The 25803-nt window shown below is 53.1% G+C and overlaps 2 protein-coding genes across 12 annotated transcripts in view; one reads left to right on the forward strand and one right to left on the reverse strand.

Moving 5' to 3' along the window:
• On the forward strand, positions 1 to 18586 carry Samd11 (sterile alpha motif domain containing 11). Of its 10 annotated transcripts, none has more exons than XM_008852546.3 (14): positions 3 to 1087; positions 2012 to 2103; positions 5763 to 5944; positions 6520 to 6570; positions 10147 to 10271; positions 13278 to 13352; positions 13543 to 13677; positions 15263 to 15425; positions 16365 to 16480; positions 16604 to 16682; positions 16759 to 17270; positions 17476 to 17597; positions 17762 to 17872; positions 17992 to 18586. In XM_008852546.3, exons 1-14 carry the CDS (start codon positions 571 to 573, stop codon positions 18238 to 18240), a joined length of 2529 nt encoding a protein of 842 aa, XP_008850768.2. In that variant the 5' UTR covers positions 3 to 570; the 3' UTR covers positions 18241 to 18586. The 10 variants fall into 10 exon arrangements, with proteins under 10 accessions (XP_029411660.1, XP_008850768.2, XP_017658547.1 ...); XM_017803058.2 differs by having other exon boundaries at positions 4 to 1087; positions 13278 to 13367; XM_017803059.2 differs by having other exon boundaries at positions 4 to 1087; positions 10180 to 10271; positions 13278 to 13367.
• Positions 18344 to 25803, reverse strand: part of Noc2l (NOC2 like nucleolar associated transcriptional repressor) — an 11507-nt gene continuing 4047 nt past the window's right edge. For both annotated transcript variants that reach the window (XM_008852544.3, XM_008852543.3), the window contains exons 7-19: positions 25549 to 25627; positions 25304 to 25414; positions 24946 to 25059; positions 24037 to 24225; positions 23736 to 23875; positions 22858 to 22969; positions 21503 to 21616; positions 21097 to 21198; positions 19915 to 20058; positions 19680 to 19793; positions 19310 to 19445; positions 19010 to 19099; positions 18344 to 18753 (exon numbers count right to left, since the gene is read on the reverse strand). In XM_008852544.3, the coding sequence (XP_008850766.1) occupies positions 18647 to 18753; positions 19010 to 19099; positions 19310 to 19445; positions 19680 to 19793; positions 19915 to 20058; positions 21097 to 21198; positions 21503 to 21616; positions 22858 to 22969; positions 23736 to 23875; positions 24037 to 24225; positions 24946 to 25059; positions 25304 to 25414; positions 25549 to 25627 (1552 nt within the window). In that variant the 3' untranslated portion in view covers positions 18344 to 18646. The remainder of the gene's footprint in view (positions 18754 to 19009; positions 19100 to 19309; positions 19446 to 19679; positions 19794 to 19914; positions 20059 to 21096; positions 21199 to 21502; positions 21617 to 22857; positions 22970 to 23735; positions 23876 to 24036; positions 24226 to 24945; positions 25060 to 25303; positions 25415 to 25548; positions 25628 to 25803) is intronic.

The following is a 25803-nucleotide window of genomic DNA, read 5'->3' on the forward strand; positions in this document are numbered from 1 at the left end:
GGTGGTGGTGGAGGCGGCGGCGGCGGCGGCGGCGGCGGCGGCGGCGGCGGCGGCGGCAAGTCTTCCAAGTCTCCGCCCGGGTGGGCAGGAGCACTCGGGTGAACGCGGTGACGCAGCAAGGCAGGCCCGAGCTGCGGCTTAGAACCCCAGGAAGGACGGGGAGAAGGGCTGGTGACTCCACAACTCCTCACTGTCCCACTCAGTCCCATCTCTGGCCAGCGCTTGAGACACTGACGGTCCCCCGGTCCCCCGGGGCGAGTGCAGTTGAACTCCTCACGCTCTGAGGAGATCCAGGGCCCTGGAGCTGCTGTGCAAGGCTAGGTGATCCAGGATCTAAGGCAGTTCAGCAGCACCATGCCTGAGGCCGTCGAGACTCTGCTAACTGGCGGGGCAACTGTACCGGGGGGCCCCGCGTGCAGCACAGCTACAGCGGCCGCTGCAAGCACCGGGGCACACTAGCCGATCGAGAGGGTGCGTGGCCAAGTTCTTCCGGGGCCTCCAGCCCAAGACCCAACTCCAACCGCAGAAAGAATAAATTGAGCCGGCGACGGAAGCCCTCATCTGCGTGCCATGCCGTCCGTGAAAAAGGAACTCCCGAGACGCGAGGACCTGGCCATGGCCCTTGCCACCTTCCACCCGACCCTGGCCGCATTGCCGCTACCACCACTGCCTGGCTACCTGGCGCCACTGCCCGCCGCAGCAGCTCTGCCCCCTGCCGCCTCACTGCCCGCCTCAGCCCTGGGCTACGAGCCACTGCTGGCGCCTGTACTACGCCCCCCGCGCGCCTACCTTAGCCTGCACCAGTCTGCACCTCACCTCTACTTGCCCGGCGACCCACTGGCCTTCGAGCGCTTCTCAACCACCGCGGCCGTAGCACCAGATTTCCAGCCGCTGCTAGACAACGGTGAACCGTGCATCGAGGTGGAGTGCGGCACCAACCGTGCGCTGCTCTATGTGCGCAAACTCTGCCAGGGCAGCAAAGGCCCGTCCATCCGCCACCGCGGCGAGTGGCTCACGCCCAACGAGTTCCAGTTCGTCAGCGGCCGCGAGACGGCCAAGGACTGGAAGCGCAGCATCCGCCACAAAGGTGCGGCCGCCGCCGTCCCTCTCCTTCGGTTCCCCAGGCTCCACACTCTGCCACCTGGGACGCCTAGTGTCAGCCCAGAGGGGGCGCTGCAGCTCCAGGGCTGCAGCGGGGGATACCCTTCTCTCCCCACCCCCGCCCGTTCACCCACCCACGCACGGGCGACCTAGTGAACGCAGCAGAGGTCCCCTCAGCCCGGGAACTCGGGAGAGGCCAGCTGGGAGGGACGCCTCCTCTCCACAGGCGCGGAGCCAGCGGTTCCCCGCAGGAGTGGAGGGCGCACGTGCGGCAAGGGTACGAGTGCGCGCCGGTGTAGGCTGCGTGGGCAGGTGGGGGCCGCGGAGCCCAACCACGGTGGCCTTATACTGCCAGGCACAGCCTGTTTTGACTGTGGGTCCAAAAATGCGATGTGGAAGGGGCTCTTGAGCGGGGTTAGACAGGCTGGCGCTGTGTAGGGAGTTAGAAAGTTAGGGACCAGGAGGCGCTGAATTTAGTGTGGTGATTCACACCCCTCATGACCTCCCTCTTCCGAGGTGGGGAGCAAGCGTTGGCCAGGTCCCCTGGGCACCTCTCACCTGATCCGGGGCTCAGCCTACCTAGCCCATGCCACGGGTCCCTTTGAGACCCGCTTGGAGAGGGTGGAGCGCTGGAGGAGGGGTGCCCAGGGCGGGGAGGAGGACTTCCGCCAGGGGAAGGCACTCGCTCTGGATTTGCGTTTCAAAACCCCTGCAGATCCCAGCAGCGGCCGCTCTGGGTAGGACAGGCCTCCAGATGGGAAGTTGAACACACGCGGGTGTGGGGGATCGTTGTAAATTTCGTGCAGGGAGGAGGAGGGGGCGGACCCTGCTGCTGACTACCCCTGAAGAACATGTTGATGCTACCTGCGCTTGGCCTCTCCCTCACGGGTTCTGCTTGGTATCCTGGCAGGGAAAAGTCTGAAGACGCTTATGTCCAAGGGGATCCTGCAAGTACACCCCCCGATCTGCGACTGTCCAGGCTGTAGAATATCCTCGCCTGTGGTGAGACAGGAGATAAGCTGGGGGGAGGGGGGGGCGGGGTGCTAGGCTTCTGCTGCAGAGTTGGTGGCTGTGTTGTCTGGGAGTGGGAGTCCTAACCTCAGCCCTGCAGGTATACTGGAGGAGTCTCAAAAAAGCAAATGGTCAGCTGGGTGTGGTGGCACTTGCCTTTAGTCCCAGAACTTGGGAGGCAGAGGCAGGTGGATTTCTGTGAGATCAAGGCCAGCCTGGTCTACATAGGGAGTGCCAGGCCAGCTGGGGCCACAGGAAGACCCTGTCTCAAAAGGGAAAGAATCCCAGGTGTTGGAGTCCCTCCTGGGTTGAATACAAGGTGAGTCCTGCGTGTTCTCTGGCCTCCATCCTTGGACTGTTTCTACTCAAATCTTGGGAACAGCCCAGGGTTCGTGACCTTGTTTCTGGATGTCATTCAACTTGGGCTTGGGGACTCCCTTGGCCCACCTCTAGAAGTCACCAAATCCTTTGGCCCATCTAAAAGAGATACTGTTTCTGGGGTTGAGCTCATTCTGAGGCATGACAGTGCTGACTGACTTGAATTGTGATCTAGGGTGGTCCTGGGCTTGTGTGTGAGTGATCTGTTTCTATGGGGTGCTGAGAATTGGAATCCTGCCTAGCAAGAGCCTAGATGTCCAAGTGTTCTGATGGCAAAGCCTGATGAGGGCAGGATCTTTGCAGTATAGATAGGTATCTAGTGAACTGAAATTGGGAACTGGTTGGTAATTCCCTCCAAAGGTAGACAAAGTGTTGATGACCTAGAGAGCAAGAGACATTCATTCCCTCAAGGCAAGGAGGATTTGAGGTATTCATCTGAAAAGGAAATTACCTCACAAGAGGAACTAAGTTAGAGCCCCCAAGGGAGGGCAATAAGGGCTTTGGTGCTGGACTAGGGCTGCTGCTCCTGGCTTAGCCCAGCATCCTCTCTGCAGGGGCAAAGAGAGGCAGTGGTGCCAGATAGGACCCAGGTGGCCACCTTAAGCTTAGTCTTTGGGCTAGTGGTAGGGTATCTTTGTGGGTTCCTTGTGGACCTTGAGGGGTAGGCTGGGAAACCCCAGACTCGTGTATGGGAGGGCAGGAAAAGGGGAGCCACATGCCTACTCCGCCAAATCTAACAGACCAACAGCTTCAGGCTACCACACCCATTAGGTTCACACAACAGGATGCATGAGAGCACCACAGGCAGATGTGGATGGACATCACCAGCTGCTGGGGCCAGAGGTCACAATTTCTCCACTTCTGTGACTCTGCAAGCAGCTGGTGCTGTAGAGCGGTCATCACTAGGCTTATAGGCTATTTTCTGTTTGAATGGGAGGTGCTCACAAACTGCCGCCTAATGAGCACCCCACAATATGGAGGAATAAGTGACCAGGTGCCCCCTCACCTCAAGTAGAAAATCTGCAGCTAAAAGAGGAGTGAGGCTGCTGCTTATCTGGTTCTCCCAGTCCCTACCATGCATGAGAGACAACTCAGAACTGAGCCTGCCTCTCCTGAACCTGGGTCCCTCCTTAGCAGAGACCCACCTTTCTCACACCTAGACTGTCTCCTTTACCCTGATAACCAGGGCCATAAGTGTGTATTATTGTCATGGATAGTAGAATATGTTATGCACACGGTTCACACAATGGCACCCCCCTCCCACTGTATGAAGAGGGCCAACTCTTGGTTAGGGAGCTAAGTTTTCAGATCTGTTGAGCAGTGGAGCTTACTGACATTTCCAGTATATAAGAGAATCTATAGTTCCAGCCCTTAGGTAGGATCAGGATGGCTATCTGGGTCCTCAGTGCCCTTCCTCATGGGTCATTCTCCAGATACCACCCAAGATCCACCTCCTGGTGCCCTCAGAGTGTGTCAGAGGCCAGTAGGTCCATTTCTAGCATCCAGCTCCATGTGTCATGGAGCTGAGCCTGGAAACAGTCAACTGATTCTGGCCCCTTTCCAAGCAGCAGTCTCATGGCCCTCATGCCCCCTTCTTCCCCATCTTATGAGAGACAGAAAGAAGAGGGAAGGATATGGAGCCCCCCAAGGTCCTGACACTTGGATTCTGGCAGGCTGGGAAAGGGAAAAGCACATTCCAGATAAGCAGAAGCGCATAAAAATGATTCTCCAAGTCTGTTGACTGGTAGAGGCCTAGGGCACAAGTCTGGTAGGTAGAGTATCTGTGGGGTCAACCCCAAGATGGCTGACTTCTTTGGGTTGTGGAGTGCCTTTCCTCCCTGCAGCCTCATCTGACCTCTGCTGTCCCTAGAATAGTACAGTTAAAGCCAGGTAGATATAAAAACAGACCACAGAAGAGACTCTTTTGTCCTGAGGCCAGCCCTCAGACCATAGTGATCCATCCCACTGGCCAGGTACTGCAGGGTCTATGTCACCCACTCTGGAAAGTATCCCAAAGTCAGCCCCAGCAAATTCCTGAGGGAAGATGCAGCATAGACTATGGCTCCTAGATGCCAAAGGGCAGCACCATTCAGACCAAGCCATATGTCTGGAAGTGATCGTCATTCTATGTCTAAAGAGATACCTCTGTCTTGGAGAACATGACTTTGGGACTGCAGCCCAAATAGGTCCTGTATGACTTGAAGGCAGGCTCCTCCTGTCTCCTTCTTCCCAAGGAAGGCTGTGAAGCCCTGAGCTCATGGGTGTGGTGAAGACCCTGCCTTCTGACAATGGCAAGGAATGGGGATATCATATCAGAGGAGATCCTGGAGACTGGATAGAGGAGTCAGAATTGAATGCTGTTAAGGCCTGTTCTGCTCTGAGCCAGCAGCCTATTATTAAATAAGAAAAAAAACCTTCCCACCCACTAGAAAATAACCAATGGTTTCCTTCTTTCCCCTGAAAGGAGAGATACCTGAAGATATAGGAAGAGCAGAGAAAGGCCTGAGGTTGGGGCTGAGGCACACATTCTTAGGCTGCTCTGTACAGTGCTTAGTATGTGTTCACTAGCACATATGCCTGTGCTGTGTGCATGCCCATGTGCAGAGACCCCAGCTCAAGGCACCCATGGCTCTTCATACTTATACCATGGATGCAGAGGAGAGAACAAAGAGTCTTTAAGAAAAACATCTAACAATCGGGGCCCATGAGACAAAGGGTCTGTCCTCTTCAAGGGATCTATGAATACCAGGCTTGCAGTTTGCAAGAGACCAGCAGCCCAGGCAGTCAGCAAGTTCCTTCAAGTCCCAGGCCCTAACCTCAGACTCTCTCTCTCTCTCTCTGAGTTGGACTGTACATGGCACTAACAAAATAGAAAAAGGAGGCAGGGGTTCTAGCTCCATGGCAGAGCACTTGCCTAGCATGCTCAGCACTACAAAAAGAAGAAAGGGGGAAGGGATTGACTGCTCATTGATGTTTCTATTTGGGAATGGATAGAGAATGGGACAAGAATCCTGCCCCAGACTTCATACAGATCCCAGAAAATTCCAGAACCTAAGAAGGGAACTGGGATTGGGGGCATCCTCTAGAATGAGAAAGGTGCAGCTTACCATACATGGGGAGTCGTCATTCAAGCTAAGTCTACAGAGCTGAGTAGGAACCATACCACCAGCCCTCTGTGGACCAGTCTGCAGCAATGGGCCTCTGTAACTTGATCCAGGCCCTGGAGGCTGAAGGCCTGGTCTAGCCTAACCCTTCTCTTTCCACCTTTCTAGAACCGGGGGCGACTAGCAGACAAGAGGACAGTTACTTTGCCCCCTACACATGCTCTAAAGAAAGAAAGGACTCCCAGTTTCTCAGCTAGTGATGGTGACAGTGACGGAAGTGGCCCAGCCTGTGGGCAGCAGTCAGGCTTAAAGCAGGAGGATGATCCATACATCCATATCATGAAGAGAAGGTACTTATTCCATGGCAAAGCCAGGAAGCTCCCCTTGGGTGCTGCATCAAAGTTGGGGGTCTTCTGCAAACACTGTGGGAGGCAGCACAGGAAGGAACCTTTACTAACATGTCATCCTAGTGTCTTACCTCTGTGCAGAGGTCACTTTTGGGGTGGGGATTGGTGTCAGCAGGATCTAGGGGCTGCATCTACCTGGACTGATGCTCCAAGTCCTCTTCTGGTGGCTGCTATGAGCCTTCTCCATGATGTGGTCCCACACTGGCTGAAGCAGCTCTAGCAACTAGGAATTTGGTTTTAGTATAATAAACATGAAATGATGAAACTTCAAGACACCCCTCTCCCATGCGGTAAATCTCCTCTGGGTACACGAAGTGAAGTTGTCCCTATTCATTTCTGGTAAGGCCAAAAATGACTCTAATCTGGCCAGTGGAAGCTGTAACATATTGAAATTAGTATGGGGCACTGCCCCTCAACCACTGGTTGGTCCTACAGGGCACTTGACTTGGGTGCTTGCACACCCTTCTGTCCAGGTATGGTCCTAGAGTCATACTGACCCCCTGCTTCTCCCTTTTCAGAGTCCACACCCACTGGGATGTGAACATCTCCTTCAGAGAAACTTCCTGCAGGTAGGAGTCCCAGCTTGTGAGGCTTCTGCCCACACAGCACTAGCAGCAGGGAGCTTATTGTTTTGCTTCCCCTGGGCCTGCTTGTAAGTTCTCAGGTTGCCTGCCTTTCATCCCTCCTCTGCCTATGGTCTCCTGTATTGTCCATTACTCTGGTCAGTGTGAGCTAATGTGAGCTGAGCATCCACCAGGTTCCTACGCTGGCTTCTTGCCCAACCTGGGAGGTGGGTGGCAGAATCCCATCTTGGCTAAGTATAGGCTTGTGCTAGGCCTCAGTGGCAGCACAGTCAACAATTCTAGGAAGAACACCCCTGGAACCAGAGTATATGCTATCCCTGAAGAGACTTTCCATTTGCATCCATCTGCTCAAAGATGAGACTGCAATGGATGAGGCCCCTACCGTCCCAGAGATGCACCAAGAGGTGAGAAAGGTGATATATGAGTGGTGCCTTGAAGGGCGTATAAGAGTTCATTGGGGAAAAGGTCTGCAGCGCTGTACTGGAATGAGGGAAGAGGGTATAAGAGGCGGGTCTAGAGCAGTTGGAGGCCAAAGGTCTGAGCCTTAGATGCTGAACCTCTGTTGGATTTTGTCCTCAAGACAAGAGGAACCACAGAAAGTTCTTCATCGTGGAAGTGACCGTTATGTGTTTTGAAAAGATTCTTCTGGAGAAACCTCTGCCTGGCAGGTCAGTAGTTTGCCTGGAACCATATGGACTCAGGCTATGGAAGCAGTAAGGAGGCTACAAATGTAGGATGTAGCAAGGAGATAAAAATGAAGACCCCAGACAAGGAGGCTGGAGTGTTGGGAAGGCCTAGGTTCCTATTATTAAGTGCATGGATAGTCAGTCTGTGAGCATAGCCCAGCTGTGGCTTCTGGGTAGTAGGGTCCAGTCTTACTCATGGCTTCCAGGGGAGTACTTCAGGAGGAGTCTGATAGTAAGTTGTAGCTTCAGGAAGGGACTAACCTCCTGTAGCCAGAGCTGTGAGAGGCAAGCCCCTAGGCCAGCCTTACTTGGGAATGAGTCTATCCTGGCTTCTTGCCAGATGTGGTGTTATTTATATGACTGAGAACACCTGCATCCTGGAGGTGAACTACAATAAAAACATCTTTAAACTTATTTCCACCTCATTTTAGAATTGCCAGCGCAACTGATCATTTTTATGAACCATCATGAACATGGATGACATTTTATGAGCCTTTTACTTTATACACTACTAGATAAATTTGTCAGCAAAGGCTGATAGGGAAGCTGGCAGCTGTCCCTCCCCTCTAGGAGAAGATCCCCATCCTGTGGCCCCTCTTCACATTCACCAGGCCTTGGTGGAGGCGTACCTACACAGTTCTGTCACATTGCCAACAGCTGTAGCCTGGTACCCCTCCATGGAGCCAGGCCTGGGCCAATAGCTCCTTAGTTCCAAGAGCCAGGATTCTACCAAAAGGAGAGGAAGACTGCCTTCCTAGGAAGACTGACAACCTTCTGCTCACCTATTGAGGGGCCCAGTATCTGGAAGGAAGTGCTGTAGGTGGTCAGGGCCAGGTGCCTTGTATTATTCCCACCTGGCTCTTTATTCTGTCTTGTTGGCCCACGTACCCATTCTTCTATATCCAGTCTCCTATGTATCTATGTCTGTCTGTCACTCTCCTCTTGTCTGTTCACCTGTTTCCACCCATTCATCTGTCCATCTGTCTCTGGTCCTCTGGCTAACCCTACAGTGAACCACCTACCTGCTTAGAACAAGCAGAGATCCATAGCCCCCCCCCACTTCTGCCTATGAAACCCAAGGTAACACAGTCCCTGGCCCCCAGGACCCCTAAATTGATAAGGAGGGGGACAAGTCTGGATTACATGATAATCACAGAACAGGGTGCCCTCCTCCTTGCAAGTATTCTGGGCAAATCCCTTTCTCCTTCTGGCCTCCTCATAGCCAGCCCCTGCAGCAGTCTAGCTTTTTCCTGCCCTCCAGCTTCTCCCCAATGCCACAGCTCCCTGAGACCCTCCAGGACTTGGTCCCTAGTGTGTGGTGTGGTACAATGGGATGCAATGGGGTGCAGGGGGTGATTTTTGGCTTCAAGAACCTCATGCTGTGATATTCTTCAAGCTTTTTTTTTCAGTCAGGTATGTGTGAAGTGTTTTTTCAGATCTGCATAAAACCAGCATAATTTGTTCAGTGAATGACCAAGTGGGAACAGGCTTTTCAGGCCTGGGTCACCTTTGGGCACACAGAGTGAACTCCTAAGAGAAGCCGAATTCAAGCCCTGTTCCCACCAGGTTTCGCCTCCACAGGGTCATGCCCCCAATGTCCAGTGATCCTGATGGCTGTCATCAGGGCTATTCCAGACACAGATCCAGACAGGGGCCGTCTTCCTCCTTTAGAGGGCCAGGTGGGTTCAGAGAGCAGACTTTCTGTCCTCTTGCTGGAGTCTCTAAAAGCTGGCTCGCCCCCCAACAAGAAGGGGGTCCCCGTGGGGAGCCACTCTGCAGCTGCAGCAGCCTGTGCCTGGCCAGCCTATAACCTCTTCATGCTGAGGACAGCAATTCTCTCTGACACCCTCATGTCAATGAAGACGCAGGAGATGAGCCTCTTGCCATTTAATCCTATAAAGTACTTACACCCCCACCTGCCCTCTGGGTCTGCACTGGGGTGGAGAGTATACCACATCTGGGCCTGCTAGGGCCCCCTGGGGTATCTGCTGATGAAACTGATCTGCTTAGGGGCCAGCTCTGGATTAGCCCAGCTCTAGCCACCCTGACCAGGGTTTGGGAGCTATTTAATGAGGTTCAGGGTCGGTTTCCCTAGGTCACTGCGTGAAGGCTCTGCCAGGGTTGGAGCCACTGAGGTCACTCTGCCAAAGGTGGGCCCTGGGAGGGCATGTGCAGGGCGCTGAGCTCCTGCCCTGTCTTGGCTTGGGTTTCCTGTTATTCCTTTCTCTACTGTTGTGGGGGTGCTTACAGAACTCCTCTTTGGGGCTTTGAGAATGAGGATTCAGTTGACTGAGCAGAAGGGAAAAACAGAGAACAAAGAGTTAAGTGGGTGCTAGACCAAGCCCAAAGGGTCTGACTGCAAGTCCCTGGCCCACCCATGAGTGGCGTGTCCCCTATGCCTGCTGGCACTCTGGTAATGAGTATGAGTCTTGTCAACTACAGAGTTGTGGTCAGAACTTCACTTTCCTTATTTGAAGTAACTAGGAGCTGGGGAGTGTTTATAATGCTCTTGCTGAGAAGCTGGCAGCATGTATGTATCAGCTTGTCCTCTCTAGGCCTGTCTTGTAGGAGACAGGACATCTGGCTGCCCTCCAAGGCAGAGAACAGGGCACAACACTATTCTTTCTGCAAAGAATAGTGGAGGAGCTGTCCCAGAGCTGCAGTGGGGGCTAAGTGACAGGTCCCTGCTTCATTTTGGTCTGCTTAGTGGAGGGTGCATGTGTGTGGTGTCACTGGCTTCACATAGAGGTATGCACCTGGCTTCACATACTCTACGCACAGTCCCTGAGTCTTGCACTCCCATGCTCACACTCTGTGTGCCAGACTCCCAGCCCATGTGACAGTTCATGGCCTGCCCTGTCTTGCTCTACTGTAGCCAGGACAACAACCTCCCCACCCTTATATCCAGCTTACATCGAAGTCGCCACCTCGTTATGCCTGAGCATCCAAGCCATTGTGACTTCCAGAGAGGCAACGTGGAGATTGGCCTTGGTCCTACAGGTGAGGAGCATGTGGGGATCCCCAGGGTGGAGTGGGGCTACAGGACCACAGTCACCCAGACCGACCAGCTTGTCCTTCCCAAGTCTCTGCTCAGCAGCTCTGGGCCTTGAACACCTTGGCTGGCAGCCAGAGAGGCCAGCAGAGTGAAGGGGAAGTGTGAAACTGGCTTTCCCCTGGGGCTACATTTGATGGTAATTGTGTTAATTCCAGCCATCCCAGCAGACAGGCTGCAACAGAGGCTACTCTACTGTGCCTGCTGCTGGAGTGGGCTTAAAGAGGCTGAGACCCACCCCCTTTCCTCAAAGGGGCACACACCATGTAAGCCTCTCCTAAACTCAGAAATGCCCATGGCAGAAAGACTCATATCTGCAGAAACCTTCTCACTCCTCCTATCCAGGGAGCATTCACAACCCTGGTCCTGCTGCCTTCCTGTGGTCCTGAACCTAGCAGGGTGGGCAAAGGATACTGAAGCTCCCAGGACCTCCAAGAAAGCTGACTCCTTCCTGGAGATCACAGGAGCTCAGGAGAGGCAGCCTGGAGATCATGGTACTCTGCAAAGGAACAGGCCATGAGGCTGAAGTGGGTGTACACCTGAGCTTCAGGGGCCTTGAGGGGGCCTTTCTATCAGGGGCCCCTAGGTAGGTGTGCTTCTGGTGGTGGCTTCAGTACTTGGGAAGCCTAGTTAGGTGTGGTCTGCTACTCTGGGCACCCTTATCAGAGTCCCCTGTGCCTGGAAGTCTTTGTGTCCGGGTAGGGAGTTGCTTCTAGACCAGCTATAGGACTGGTGGAGGCCCAGCCTGGTGGAGGCGGCTGAATAAGCAGCTGATAAAATCTAATTGCCCTATCGATTGGGTGGAACCAAGGGAGTCCTGCAATGATTGAGATGTTCTGAGCCCACAGGCCCTCCCCTGCCCCTGCACATGGAGATCTCCTTAAGTACACAAGTATATGTGTATATGTGTGCTCAGGTATGCTTACTAATACACAGGCTGTGTGCACTTCCTCCGAGCCAGGGCCATCATGCTGCTTGTCAAAATATCTGTGTACTACACATAAATATGTGTCCCTCTGTGGTGCCTGGTCACCTGACTGGCCACTCTTCTCTTTGCACTGCATGCAAGGGTTCATACTGTGCACAACAGTGGGAGCGTGTACTGTGTTCAGGTTTCACATATGCATTCCCTTAGTGTCTTATCCCTCTTCCCTGTGGGCTTTCTCTCAGTTCTTATAGGGGGTCACTCCAACTGTGTCACCACTCTCTGGACCTGAGAGAACTATGGGGCTCGGAGCAGGTTTTGTGACTTTGTGGTCTGCCTCTGGGTATACTGTTTGCCTCCTATTGCCAGCACCTTCATGTATCCAGGAGTGAGTGAGTGTGGCCACATGAATCAGATAGGACTGGGTCTTATGTGAGGTAACACTACCCTATGATCACCTCTTCCAGGCTGTTACCCAAACTGCAATAATAGAAAGATATAACACACAATAATAGAAAGACATAATACACACACGCACACGCACACGCACACAGGTGGGGTGGAGAGTGGCCACTGTTATAGTGAAGGCACACTGCTGTGAAAAGAGCCCTTGCCTTGCCCTAAAGGGGTTGTGTGAGAAGGTATGGAGTGAGACCAGGCCACACAGTCCTGAGAGACCCTCCTCCCTGCCTAGCTCAGCTGCTGCCTCTCTTGCCCACTGGTCTCTGATATGCTATTAGTGACCCCAACTGCAGTCAGATGCCCTTCATCTGTCTGCTGGGTCCATTTGCCCTGATCCGTTACTGAGAAGAACCATTGTCCAGACAGTGGGTACTATCCCTCTCCTTGGGGCAGAGGCTGAGCTGGCCAGCTAGACCAGTGGCAGTGAGGTGGCTGAGATCAATAAGTTATTAGCACCATTCTGTCAGCTGTAATGTGGAGATTGATCGGCATTCTTGCTGCCGCACTTCCCCAGCCTGATAAAAATGACAGATTAGGGACTAAGGAAAAGGAATTCAGCTCTAGTGTGGCAGGACTTTGGGGGAGGATGGGCACAGATATGGAAGCACCACTTGCTGGGGCATCATGGAGAGTTTAGATCATCCAGGAGTAAGCTCCTCCACACTACCACCCCTCAACTGGAGGATGAGGAAGGCAGAAGCAACAGTTTCTAGCCTGAAGCCACAATGGCACAGGGCTATTCAGCAAAGACCCTAGCTTCTGGTTAGGGGCCCAGGACGAAGCTGGGCAAGCACCCAGGAGGGTACTCAGGCTGGTCTGGAATTAGGCCAACTAATGCCTGAAGTTTAGCATGTGAGAGTATGATCTGTGGGTCCTACAGGGAACCCTGGGAAGCAGGGGCAGGGGCTGAGCAAGCCAGATGCTAGCATAGTACATATAGGCTGTGCACTGTAGGATAAGCTGCTCAGGAGTGCCCTCAAGAGCCCGGAGCCTGGCTGCACAGATGGGCAGATACTGCCAAGGAGAAAGGCAAGGCCTTCCTTTCTGTGTCACAAGTGCAGCAGAGAAGAGGTTACTTGGGGAGAAACTGAGCCTCTGATGTCAGGACCTGGAAGACCCAGAATGAAATAGGTTGGAATGTGAGGTGTATCTTCTGGACCTGCCTCTCCCACACTTGCACAGTGACCAATTCTATCCCAGGAGGCAAAGATGGGCCACTCAGTTCCCCAGAAGGGGCTAGGTAAGCACATGGACTTGCAAGAGAAAACAGACTGCCTGGTGGGGGTAGCAAGTACCTCTGGGGATACAGATGTGAATTTCCCATTACTTCTGTCACATGCCCAGGGCTGCCTTGTGTCCTTGCTCTGCTTCACTTCTACCTGTCATGATGTCCTTTGGCCTGAGTCCCTAAGCTAGGCAAGGTCTTGACTGCCAGGAAAAGCATGGCGGTGACTGGTGTTCCAAGCTGAGCTAAGGGTTAGGGTTAGGGTTAGGAGAGATGGCCTTCCCTGCGTCCCTCTCTTCCAAGCCCTGATGCACTGGGTGGGACTCACTGCATCCTCTACAGGTGACCTGTTGGGCAAGAGGCTGGGCTGTTCCTCCTACATCGCCAATGACTGCTCTTCAGAGAAGAAGGCCCGAAGTGAGTCCCCACAAGGTGGGAGCCTGACCCAGGAATGGGACGCAGATCAGTGGAAAAAGGAGCAACTCAGTCCCTGAGTCCTGAAGGGGCCCTCAGACCTTGGATGGGGACCCTAAGGAGAGGGGGCTTTTCCTTTTCCCTTGGTACTGTCTGAAAAAGAAGTCCTCACCATGTGTTCTTCCCAACACAGAGACTCTGCTGCTTCCAGGACTGGGGTCTACCATGGCTCCTGAGGACCACTACCGCCGGCTCATGTCAGCCCTGAGTGAGGCTAGTCCCTTTGAGGAAAGTCAACATTTCCACCACCTTGGTATCCCCAGCCATGGTATGTGCCCCTTAGTTATTCCCACCTTCGATGTACCCTCTGTTACCGCCTCCTATGTACTAGGCCTACTCCCAGAAGTAGACTTGTGTGTTCAGAGGCCAATACCAAGACCGGTATTAGATATATTAGAGGGCCCCCCCAACCTTTTTGGATAGCAGTGAGGCCTAGATGCCTCATCAAGGTTTTGTTTTCAGTCCTCGACTACTTATCCCTGGATGGGAGGGGAGAAGTCAAGTGAAGGTAGGAGATAGGGGCTTGCCCGCCTGCCCTCCATCCAGGAGATGTTGGCTCTGTGACCTATACCAGGTCCTCACTCCTAGAGCAGTCAGTGCAGTAACATAAATCTGTGCACATGTTGTGATTCTGTCAGATCCCCACAAAGGATTGGAGTGGTTGTAGCAAGCAGCACAGAAAGGCAGCATTAGGTTGCAGGTGATTATGGTCACCAGAGTCTCAGGTTGCTTAAGAGAAGACCATCCTAAGGCACTACCCTTACCACCTAAGCATAGTCAGATACCCTGTCCAGCTGCTGAGCTGGGGAATCTTGCCTTTTCTAGCAGAAGTGGCTGGGAACTCAGGTAAGGGGGCAGGATTTCCCCTCCTTGGAGAAGGCACTGTCCCCCAGGGCAGCTCAGGCACCAAGAGCCTGAATAATTCACCAAATGTTAATAATTTAAAAATCTTCCTTTTTAATTGCTTTCCCTGCCCTGCCTGGGGCCAGTTATGCTAGCCTGTTTGAGGAGTAGGGTTGGGAGGGTGAGGGATGCACAGCAGAGCAGGTTGTCAATCACCGCTGCACAGAGCATGCCTGAGAGAGCAAGAGTGCAGGTCTTGCTGGAATCTATACAGTTGGGCAGCCAGCTGCAGGCTGGCTCTGGGCCCTGGGCAGACCCACCTCCACTTTTCAGGTAATTAATTTATAAACAGGCAGCACTACGTAGAGTGGCAGAGAAGTAGAGCTTGAGCTAGAGGAGCTTGAGGAAACTATGAGGCCTGCACCCAGGTGCAATGAGGGGTACATAGTCTCAGAATAGGTCCTAATGTGACCATGCTGGACTGTGACCATGTGTCACTGCTAGGTGATGGCATCTTCTCTCATGGCCATGTGTGCATTGTATTGTTTGTGGGAGTGACAAGTTCTTCCTAGGTATCAATCTCAAATTTTCTTGCCGCCCAACTAGATGGGCAGCCCTCAGTTTGCAGTCCCCTCCCAACTTGTGGTCTCTTGTCCCACTGACCTCCAGCAGCAGCTCTGTACCTATCCATATACTCTGACCTTTGCACAGCCCATCTTTGTGAAGGTTCTAGCTTCTATCACATTAGCACTATCATTCAAAATACAACCAATTTCCCTCCCAGCTCATTTTGGTTACTGACCTCATATTCCTTTCCAAGTTCACTTGCCCTGCAGCATCCTTCATGTCCTGTTGCAGCCTGTCTCCCATGCCCTATGACCAATCCTCCTCTAGCCCCAGTGACCAAGAGCAGGGCTCTGGACATGTGAAAGTCTCCCTTCACCCTGTTCTTGAGCTCACCAGGATAGGGAGCTCAGCCTCTAGATCACCGCTGTTGTCCCCCTCCCCAGATCTCCTAAGGGTCCAGCAGGAAGTAGCAGCTGCAACTTTGAGGAGCCCTGCTGGCTTGCAAGTCCAACTTCCCTCATCCACATCAGGTCATCAAAGGAAGCAAGGCCTAGTTCAGCACCGGGAGAGCACACTTCTGGCTGCTACCCCATCCTTCTCAGAAAGGTACTGAGGTAGTGGTGTTTCAGCAAGGTACCCCATATTCTCAGTACTTGTTGCCTGAGAGGCAGGCCAAGCCCACATCTTGGACCTTCCCCTGACTTTCCCCATCACAGACCTGTAAGTACTGCACGCCTGGATAATGCTAAGCACGCTGCTCTGGGTGAGCTAACAGGAGTCTCCTGACACCCCTGTACTAAGCAAAAGCCCAGGAAAACATTTCTGGGACAGAGCTTACAGGGTTGCCCACCAACCCCTGGCAGGAATGCCAAGGGCCATTCCAGTTTCCTTCTTGAGCAACAGGGGACCCGTCTAGAAGTGCCCTCAAACAGCTGCGGGCTTTGCTCCCTTCACAGGTGGTGGAGGTAACTGTGTGTGAGGGATCCCAAGGTGGAGAGGAAACTGCACATGGTCTGGAAGTTCCACCCGAAGTGGGTGGTCCAGAGCACTCGGAGTTGGAGAGCAAAGAGGGCCTGGGCTGTGACTCCAGTCCAGACACCCGAGCTGTTCGCAGCACAGACTATCTATGCAGCGGGCGGGCGCTGGGCAGGTGTCTAGGCTGGACGGCCCCTAACACACCACCCCACACCCGCCAGGCATCTGCAGCTGCCGCCGCCTCCGGATTGTGGCTAATTACGCACCCCCGCACCCCCCGCCCCTCCACGTGGGATGGCTCTGGATGAGGCCGGGCAGCACACCCCGCAGTAATTGCCGCTGCAGCCGCCGCGGGCCTGCAGGGTCAGCGCCTCCGCGCCGCCGGGAAGATTAATTGGCGCCGCCGGGCCGGGACCCGGGCACTGCACGACCCGAAGCCATAACAGGAACTCATCGACCGCCTGCGGGGTCGACAATTAGCGGCGACTGCAGGGGGTGTACACAGAGGCGGTTATGGGAAAGAGGGGAGCGTGAAGAGAACTGGGCATGTGTTCATTATTTTGTCCACAGGGAGTTGTCGCAGCCGCCCCCTTTGCTGTCGCCGCAGAATGCCCCCCACATCGCCCTGGGCTCCCATCTCAGGCCTCCCTATTTGGGCGTGCCCTCAGCCCTATGTCAGACTCCAGGTGAGTAGTAAGCCAGTGCGTAGACCCTTGATGTGCTGGGAGCATTGCCAAGGCTGTCCCCATAGATGCCCCTTTTGGTGAAGAAAGAGGTAGTGCAGAGGGGCCCTGTCCCTTTCCCCTCAGGTTACAGCTACCTGGCCCCGACTCAGACTGAGATGTTTGCTCGGCAGCAGGAGGTTTTTCGGAAGCAGAGCCTGGCTCGGTAAGCGCCTTGGGGGCTGTCGGGAGTAGTGGCACACGCACTACAGCTGACCCTACTGTCTGCCCTCCTGGTCTAGGCTGGAGATGTCTGCAGAGCTGCTTCGGCAGAAAGAGCTGGACAACACTCGCCGCCCGCAGCTACTGGCGCCAGAGGTGGCCTTGCGTGCCCCCGAAGGCAGCGATGAGCTGCAGCGTCGTGGGCCCTTGCTAGTTTTGAAACACAGCACTGCATCACTGCTGGCCCTGCCTACCCAGGGCCCCCCAGGCCCCGGGCCCCCCACCCTGCCCCAGGAACCCACCCGCAGTGCACCCCAGACAGGGAGCCTTGGTTCTGCTTCAGCACAGCCCAACGACCCACCACCGAAGGCAGGGGCTGGCCTCTGGGCTCAAGATGGCTCTGAGGAGGAGCCCTCCAAAGATTCAGATGGAGAGGACCCTGAGTTAGCAGCTGCTGGAGGCAGGGCCTCTACTCGTAGCCAAATCCCTGCAAGAGAGACCAGAACAGAAGGAAAGGGGCTTCTCCCCGGGTCCACACTGACCCCTCCACTGCCTCTGGGCTTCCCCTATGTCAGCCCCTACTTCCACACAGGTGGGCACCACAGACAGTCTCTTGAAGTAGGTTTGGAGACCCAGTCTAGCCAACCAACAATGGGGGTAGGGGAGATGATGGAGAGTAAAATCCTTTAGTCATTGATCCAAGGGCTTTAAGCTTTTAAGAGCAAAGTCAGCACATTGGGGAGGGGGGACAGTGTGGTAAAGCGCCTAAGCAGTAGTGACATCTTTCACATCCTTAGGCACCATGGGGGGACTCACCAATGATGGGGAGAACACAGCCCCTGAGGAGGTCAGCAAGTGGACAGTGGATGATGTCTGCAGCTTCATAGGGGGCCTGTCTGGCTGTGGCGAGTATGCCAGGGTGAGGGGAACTCCAGGTCCCTGGGGCTAGTCTGGGAAGGCCAGTCCTGGGCAACATCTCAGTCTCCACACCCAACATAAAGGGATTTTCCTTTGGTAGATTTTTTTTTTTTTTTCCCCCTGCAAAACACACAACTCTATTCTATGGGCCCACCTTGCTCCCAGGTATTCCGAGAACAAGGAATAGATGGAGAGACTTTGCCTCTGCTGACAGAGGAGCACTTGCTGAACACCATGGGGCTGAAGCTGGGACCTGCCCTCAAGATCAGGGCACAAGTGAGTATAACCAGTGTTCCCACCAATCTAGGGAGGACATAAGGGCTCTCTGTGCCTGGGATGGTCTTCCCAGGCTCCTTTATCTGGGCAGGTGTTCACCCAGCTTGATCTCTTTGTAGGTGGCCAAGCGCCTAGGCCACGTCTTCTACATGGCCAGCTTTCCTGTGGCCCTGCCGTTGCAGCCACCAAGCCTGCGGACCCCTGAGCTCAGCACAGGACAGCAACCCCTGTCCCCAGCAACCACCACCTCCTGCTATGGGAAGGCCCACCCAACTACAGGCCAAGTCTCACCCAAGCAGGAGAATGGGACAGGCCCCTTCACTTTGCTCCCAGAGGCCGCAGATCCCTCCCAGACTCTGCTGAACTAGCAGGCAACTACCATACTCCCTGTTACTCATAAGACTGCCCATATCCCCAGGTTTTTTTCCCCCCTTTGGTTTTAGATGCAAAAACACCAAGAATATTTTTAAAAAAGAAAAATGCGTGACTTACAAGGAAAGGAATGAGTTTACAAAGAACTAGGGTTAACCAAAGACAAAGGAGGTGGAGAGGCCATGAAGCTGCTCTCCTCTAAACCAGGACTGCTCAGCAGGTCAGGGTCAGCCTCCTGCTGGGTCAACAGTAGGCTCTACAGAGTCAGTTCCCTTCCCAGGTCAGACAGTTCTGGGTACACTTGGTCTGTTGTGCAGTAACAATAAAGCCCTGTCCACTGTCTACTGCCCTCTTGCTACACAGATGTTGGCCTCAAGGCTTCCAGGACCCAGCAGGAAGCCCTCAGTCCTCCTCAGAGAGCTGCAGATCCTCCAGCTCATCCTGTGGTCCCTGGGCCAGTTGCCACAGTTCACCAGGGTCCAGCCCCATCCCTGTGCCTGTGCTTCCATCTGTAGGAAGAGAAGAAACTACATAAATGCTGCTGTATCATAAAGAAGCCAGCCTTAGAAGTTACTCATCACTAATTAATCACAGTACTAATTAATTTATCAGTGTGCTATAGCTGGCTGTCAGAGTCCATGCACAAGAAGAGAACAGCTGGCCTAGCACCCCAGGGAGGGGCACAAGCCTGAGTCAGAGCCACCTTCACATGGCCTCAACAGATGAATTCCAGGGCCAGTCTATTTCACAACAGGAACCACTCACCCTCTGAATCACTGGTACCCTCATTCTCATCCTCTTCCTCCTCCTCCTCTTCTTTCACTCCCTGCTGAGCTCTCAGGAGCCTAGGTACCCCTACAGACCAAGAACCACATGCATGTACACACATACACCTGGCCCAGCAGGGTTGACCAGCCCTATACCCCAGCTCAAACAGGAAGGAGCCAGTAAGAATGGTACACGAAACAGGTCTGCTCTCCAGCCAGACACGGAACCCCCAACCCTGGGCTCTGAACCAAATACTCACCCATCCCAGGAGCACTGCTGAGGCAGCCCAGGCCCTACCTTTCTCTGAGACATCTGTACTGTCCTCTTCTTCATCACTGTCCAACTCAAACAGGTCTTTAAATTCCTTCCTGTCTTCATCCTTTCTGTCTTCCATTTTCCGCCTTTTGATCTCTGGGAAGTTTAGGTCTTCTAGCTTCAAGGACCAGAAGAACAGCAAGCAGGTAAGCATAGGTCAAGACAGCTGAGTAGAGCCTAGACTAGCCCAGCCTTAAGCCATATATGGTCAGGTGACTAAAACAAATGTCCTGGGGGTTGACAGTAGCTTCCAGGCTTCACCCAAACTGTGTCCTCCTTCAGCTCAACCCCCTTCACAAGTAACCTGCTTGGCCACATTCTGCTAGGCCATCGTCCTAGATCCCAGCCATACCCGCTCTTTGCCACTGATCTCCAATTGGATCTCACGGTCTCTCAGCTTCCTCCAGTGGCTGTAGTACCTGATGAGTGGGGTTCCTTCATCCCGGGCTTGCTTCTCCCAAGCATCCTGAGGATTAGGACAGTTCAGAGCCATGCTCACCCTGGAAATCCCCCAAACATTTATCACACCCCAACTGGTGCCTTCAGGAAGCACCATCCCAAGGCCCAGATGCCAGGTTCCAACAAACCACTGCCAGCTCATCAGAAACACTAAAGGAGACTCTCTGGCGAAGGCTGCGGATATGCTCTGCGTTCTCCTGCACCTTCTCCAGCAGCTGGCGCACCTGTCGGCAGTAGTTAGCAACCTTGCACTCCCGGAGAAAGGATTTCAGCTGCAGAAAAGAGGGGTTTAAAAAAAAAAGAGGGGCTTAGTATAGCTCTAGTGACCGGACTACACCCCACCACACAGGGAGTCCAGGCAAAACAAAACCATATGGTAATTGGGGGGGGGGGCACAAGGGTCTATTACCATTTTCTGTAAATTAAATCTCATCTCACTGGCACAAGGCCTGGCTCCTTTACTCATGTACTTCTGTGGCTGTTGTTGCAGACAGCCAGAGTAAGCAGCTGAAGAACTAGCTATGAGAAACCATGCATCCCACAAATCCTCAAGCACCTGACATTTGGATCTTTACTGGAAAAAAAAAAATCTTCTGATTCCATGCTCTAGACACCCCCACCCCCAACACACACACACAAATCCATATCCCCAAAACCTTGAGCCCAAAAGTAAAGGTGTCCTGATTACCTGGTATCACTAGCCAAGAGGACACAGAAAGAGAAGGCCACTGCTGCATGTCATGTGACCAACAGTGACTAAGCATGTGTGCACAGCTGTATATGTAACTGCTGCCTTATACATAACAGCAAACAAGACTCTCATGAGGGGCACAAAAGGAGCTTCTGAGAAGGAGAACCACACTTTAACTCCCAGGACCATCTGGGAAAGCAGAATAAGGACTAGACCAACCCAGGCTTGAGACTTCCACAGATGGCCCTGGCCATGGGGGGTGGGGGTGGGCGCCTCCAGCTAGCCTTTGGAAAGGCCAGCAAGTTCCTGAAATCCTGGTTAAGTCACTCAGGCCTGCTCCAACCTTGTGAGTGGCTAATAATCCCTCACCACAAGTCAACTCTACAGCCCACAGAAAGAAGCCCCTTGGGCTACCAAGCCAAATAAACATCTTCCCCCTAGGCTGACCACAAAGAGCATGAAGCTATTGGCTTTGCCCTGTGTGGCTAAACAAGGAAGCTTAACTTTCACCCTTATGTACAAGGGGAAGCCAAACCTACTAAAAGATAGTCCAAATTAGCCACAAAGCAGATGCCAAGGGGCCTAGCCAGGGGAAGGGAGCCAAATATTGAGCACATACCTGTAAGACAGTGGGCAACACTAGCTCTGGGAAGGCGATGCTATGAGCCTGGCTGTGCAGATACTCCAGAATAAGGTCATACAGCTGCTCCAGCAGACCATCCTAAGGTGGCAGGATCAAGCTCATCAGAAGAGAGAGCTCAGGGTTTTGTATCTCAGCCTAATGATTCTAATTCTGTTCAATCTCCCAGGTAAGGACTACAAGGAAGTGCTTATAGCTTCCCCAGAAGCCATATCCAATTTTGCAGGGGATAGGACTAAGAAGGCCCTGGACTATTACCAAAGAAACCAAGAATGCTACACAAATAGCAATCCCTCCTGTCTACTTCAGTTGTCTCTGAAGTCCTGATATGAACCAGCTAAAACATAGTCCTGGGCATTTCCCATGAGTTTGAGGCCAGCCTTACCCGGTATGCCTTCTCTTGTAGGTTGGCATTGGACAGCTTCAAGATCACAGAGAAGTTGATGGGCCTGGCGCTCATGCGGCCTGGCCGCCTACTGAAGTCCACCTGTTGGAAAACCTGCCCCCAGGATGTCAGTCCAGCCCTAAGAGATCACTCAAGACCAGTGTGTACAACCAAACACAGCCCCAAAGCCCCTAGATGCCTCCAGATCTTGTCCACCTTCCAGAACCCTGAGCCCATTGACAGGAAGCCATTAGGACCCCTGTGTACAAAGCCCCCCACTTGGGGCTGGAGAGATGGCTCAGTGGTTAAGAGCACTGACTGCTCTTGCAGAGGACCCAGGTTTGAATCCCAGCACCCACACAGCAGCTAACAATCATCTGTAACTCCAGTTCTAGGGAATCCGACATCCTCTTCTGACCTCCATGGGCATTTCATGATACAAATGCCCTTACGCATATGCAGGCATAACACTCATACACATAAAATAAAAATAATAAATAAAATAGTAAAAAGCCCCCCCCACCCCGCGCCAAACCTCCTTTGAAGACCATGCAGAATACAGGCCTGAGCCTAGCACATCTACATCCCAGGCACTGTGGGTACAACCAGCAACAAAAAAATACAGAGCAGAGAGAGACAGGTCTCGGGAGAAGGGCTGTTACTTTATACACCCCCAGTTCTTGAACCTTGACCTTTCCAAGAAAGGAGGGGAGTAGGAGCCTAGCCTGGCCTCTTGGTGCAGTGATAACTCCCCAACCACTAGGAGACCCCATATACCAGGGCAGGTGAACCAAGGAGGTACCAGGTTCATGCAGATGAATAGAAAGGGAAGGTTCTATAAGGGAAGCCCCTTGGCAAAAGACCCCACGCAGCAGCATGGTGCTGGTAGCAGAGCCAACTACAGCAATTAATGATAAGTGGAGGGGGAAGGGGAGGGGATATGCTCTTTCTCTAGTTCTAACAAATGGTGCTAACTGGCATGTAGGGCTGCTCTCAATACTCCCTTCTGCTCATAAGTTAAAGGAAGGAGAGGGACACCCTGTAGGTAGAGATCTTGGTTTTAGCCCCTGTGGTTTGATTTCTCAGGAAACCTGTACCAGGTGTGAGGGATCAAAGGGCCAGCTGCAATGAGCCAAAGCAGAGGTCAGAATGAGGACTATTCAGTGAGAAGAAAAAGATGTTACAGAAAGTGAGAGACTTGGGTAGACCAAATTCAAGAGCTCCTCAACAGATTGCCAAGACAAGAGGGGCCACAGGGCTATAGTCAAAAGTCACCACTGGTGCCACAGGGGAGAAGATGTGGTTTCCAAAAGATGTTTCTAAGTCCCCACCCAAGTTGTACACAACATAGTCACCTCGAGAATGAAGGGCAGAACAGGAATGAAGGTGCCAGTTGTCTGGGACAGCAATGTCAGGGCACGTATGCAATGCATACGCAATGGATAGAAGCGGGCAGTGGGCAACAGTCTGGAACAAGAAGGAGCAGAGCCTGGTCAGGCAGCCAGCCACAAGCACCAGCCTTAACTGACCACTGCCCCTGAGTTTTCCCCATTCACAAGCTACTACAGGAGGGTCCGTGTCACTCCTGCAAGGTACGCACTCACAACACCCATGCAGAAGAATCATATTCCTCAAACACAACAGGGTACAACAAAAGCCTGGGCTTGGGTCCTGCCTCATTGCTCAGCTGTTGGACCAAAAGACACCCAACTAGCTTTTAACTCAATTTCATTTTAACATGCAGCTACTCATTCTTGACTCCCTTTCTTAGCCATTCCCTGCTTTGGGGGATTCTTTCCTTGAACCTTCTGCTTTCCTTCCCAGCCTAGTCTCAAGAGGACACAGTTGCCCCCTCCTGGTCAGAAAGGTACACAGCACATTCATGGCATACCAAAAGCTCCAAGAACCCTGGGCCACTGGATCTGAATGCCCTTCCAGCTGTGCCCACCTAAGCCTTAGAACACATGGGTGTTGCATCCTGGGAGGCTAACCTGCTTGCCTAAGTGGAGGCTGATTCCTACAAGCCCAGGCCCACCAAGCTCATCTTCCCAGGCCCACCAAGACCCAGACAAACCCTAAATGACAATTCTTCAATATGGCTCAAATAAGCCAAAAGGTTAGAAACCCCTGCCCTAGAAACCCCTGACCAAGAACATTGCCCAGAACATCTTGATGAATTTGGTGCCCCCACCGCCCCAGAAAAACCTGATGAAGCCCTACCCTTAAAACTCACTTGATGCAGCCGATGATAACCTGTGAGAGAGGGTAGAGTAGGGGCTGTAGGACCTCACTGGAACCAAGGGCACTCAGGACTCGGCACCATAAGTAGAGGCAGTGTACATACTGCCAGTTGTACACAGACTGGTATGTTTCCTGGTCAAGAGTAGAGTCCACCTCTAAGAGTCAGTCCCTCCATGTCAGAATCACCCAGTCTCCCCCCAAAATGCTGAGGTGGCTCCCCCAATAGACTAGAACTTCCAAACTATCCCAAGCCCTCTGCCAGGCTCCTGGCTTGGAGGGGCCTGATAGCATACCTTCTTGCCCGTGGTCATGGCATTACGCAGGTGGATGGCAAGCTGGCGGATGTAGAGGAAGGCATGCTGATAGGAGACACTGGAGTCCAAGGCAAGCAGCTCAGTCAGTGTTCGCTGCATGAAGCTTATGAGGGGCAGGGTACTAGGAGAAGTGAACTTGCAGTTTCTCACGTACATGATGTACATTTGCTGACAGAGAGACACCAGTTAAGAGCTACCTGAGTAACCACTGCTCAGTTCCAAGCCATCTGCCAATACCTGGGTTTTTCCATCAGAGCTGCTGTCCCAAGCAAAAGTATAGCCTGGCCACTCAGCAGCAGACTCATTCCCTCTACGGTTCCCAGCCCACTCCACTTCCATCCACCCCTACTCCCCAGGACCCTGATGTTGCTCAACTTTTATAGTTGTACCCACCAGCCTCAGGCACAAAATCTAAGGTACATAGACGAGTCTTATAGAGAAGGGAGGGGTGAGCTATGGATGGACAAGTATAGGATTGAAGGCCTGGGAGACAGGTAAAGGAAATGCTCTGCTCCACGCTAGGTCTGCACAAGCAGAAATGGAGGATCTCCACATGCCAGGAGACTACCCCAGACTTGCCACTGGACAGAAGGGTCTGATCCTTGTAGCCTCAGATCTGTTTCTATTTTCCAGTATCATCCCTAGAGAAGACAGCCTCCCCACCCTCCCCCCATCTCCCTCAGGAGTGGTGTGTATCAGCATCCAAGTGGAGTTCAGAAGGCCAAGGACTCCTGTCCTCATCACCACACCAACTTCTTGGTAAGAAAACTGTGATCTATGGGTCCATGTACCCAGAGTTTGGTGTCAGAACCCAACAAGGACCATCAACCAGGCAATCGGACTGATTCCCAACAGAGACTTGATAGACAGATGCATGGCCCATAATACCTTTAGTATGGGACTGAGGAAGGTATCCTTCTTGTGCCTGCAGACTCTAATGAGTACCAGGAAGGCCAAGACCCGTAGGGACTCCTCACCTGTGCTCCACAGAATCACCATCCTCTGAAAAAGAGAGCCATCACTGCCTGCCCCAGCCAGAGACCATCCACTGCTAACATGCCTCAGTGGAACCTATTCTCACAGCTGAGAGGACAGAGGGCAACCTAATACTGGGACCCTAGGAAGGGATGTAGAGGAGCCAGCAGCAGTAAGTGTGGGCATAGATGTTGCCTCTACCTAGCCAGAAGTAGAACAAGTAAGGGAGACATCCCTAGCCATACCAATACAGCAGGATGGGCCAACACACCTTAAGCAGCATACGGCACTGCTTGGGGAAGGTCAGGAAGTAAGGCACCAAGCTGCTGACATGCTGTAGGACGGCCACACACACTGTGGTTTCAGCCAGACAGGCTACCAGCTGAAGAAGCAAAAAAGGACAGTGAGGTCCAAATTCACTTAAGTCTCAGATATTTAAAAAAAAAAAAAAAAAAAAATCACTTGACCACTGGACATGGCCAGGCCTCCTGGATTCTTCCCCCACCAGAATAGTACCTGTATGACCGCACTTAGGTATGCCTTGACATCCACACGGAGCTTCCCCCAGAGTGGGCTACTGGACGGCAGCAGCATCCTGCAGGGACCACACCCACCCCATCTTGTAATTCAGACACAAGGCTGCCCAAGCATAGAGTCTACAACACAAGGGCACATAACTTAGCCCCATACACAAAAAGCTGAGGAGCTCCTTACAACCAGCAGATGCAGGGACTTACCAGGACCTTCTTGAGTATAGCCCAGAGTGACACC

The sequence above is a fragment of the Nannospalax galili genome, unplaced genomic scaffold (assembly GCF_000622305.1).
Source record: "Nannospalax galili isolate Female #2095 unplaced genomic scaffold, S.galili_v1.0 scaffold806, whole genome shotgun sequence".
NCBI classification, from domain to species: Eukaryota; Metazoa; Chordata; class Mammalia; order Rodentia; family Spalacidae; genus Nannospalax; species Nannospalax galili.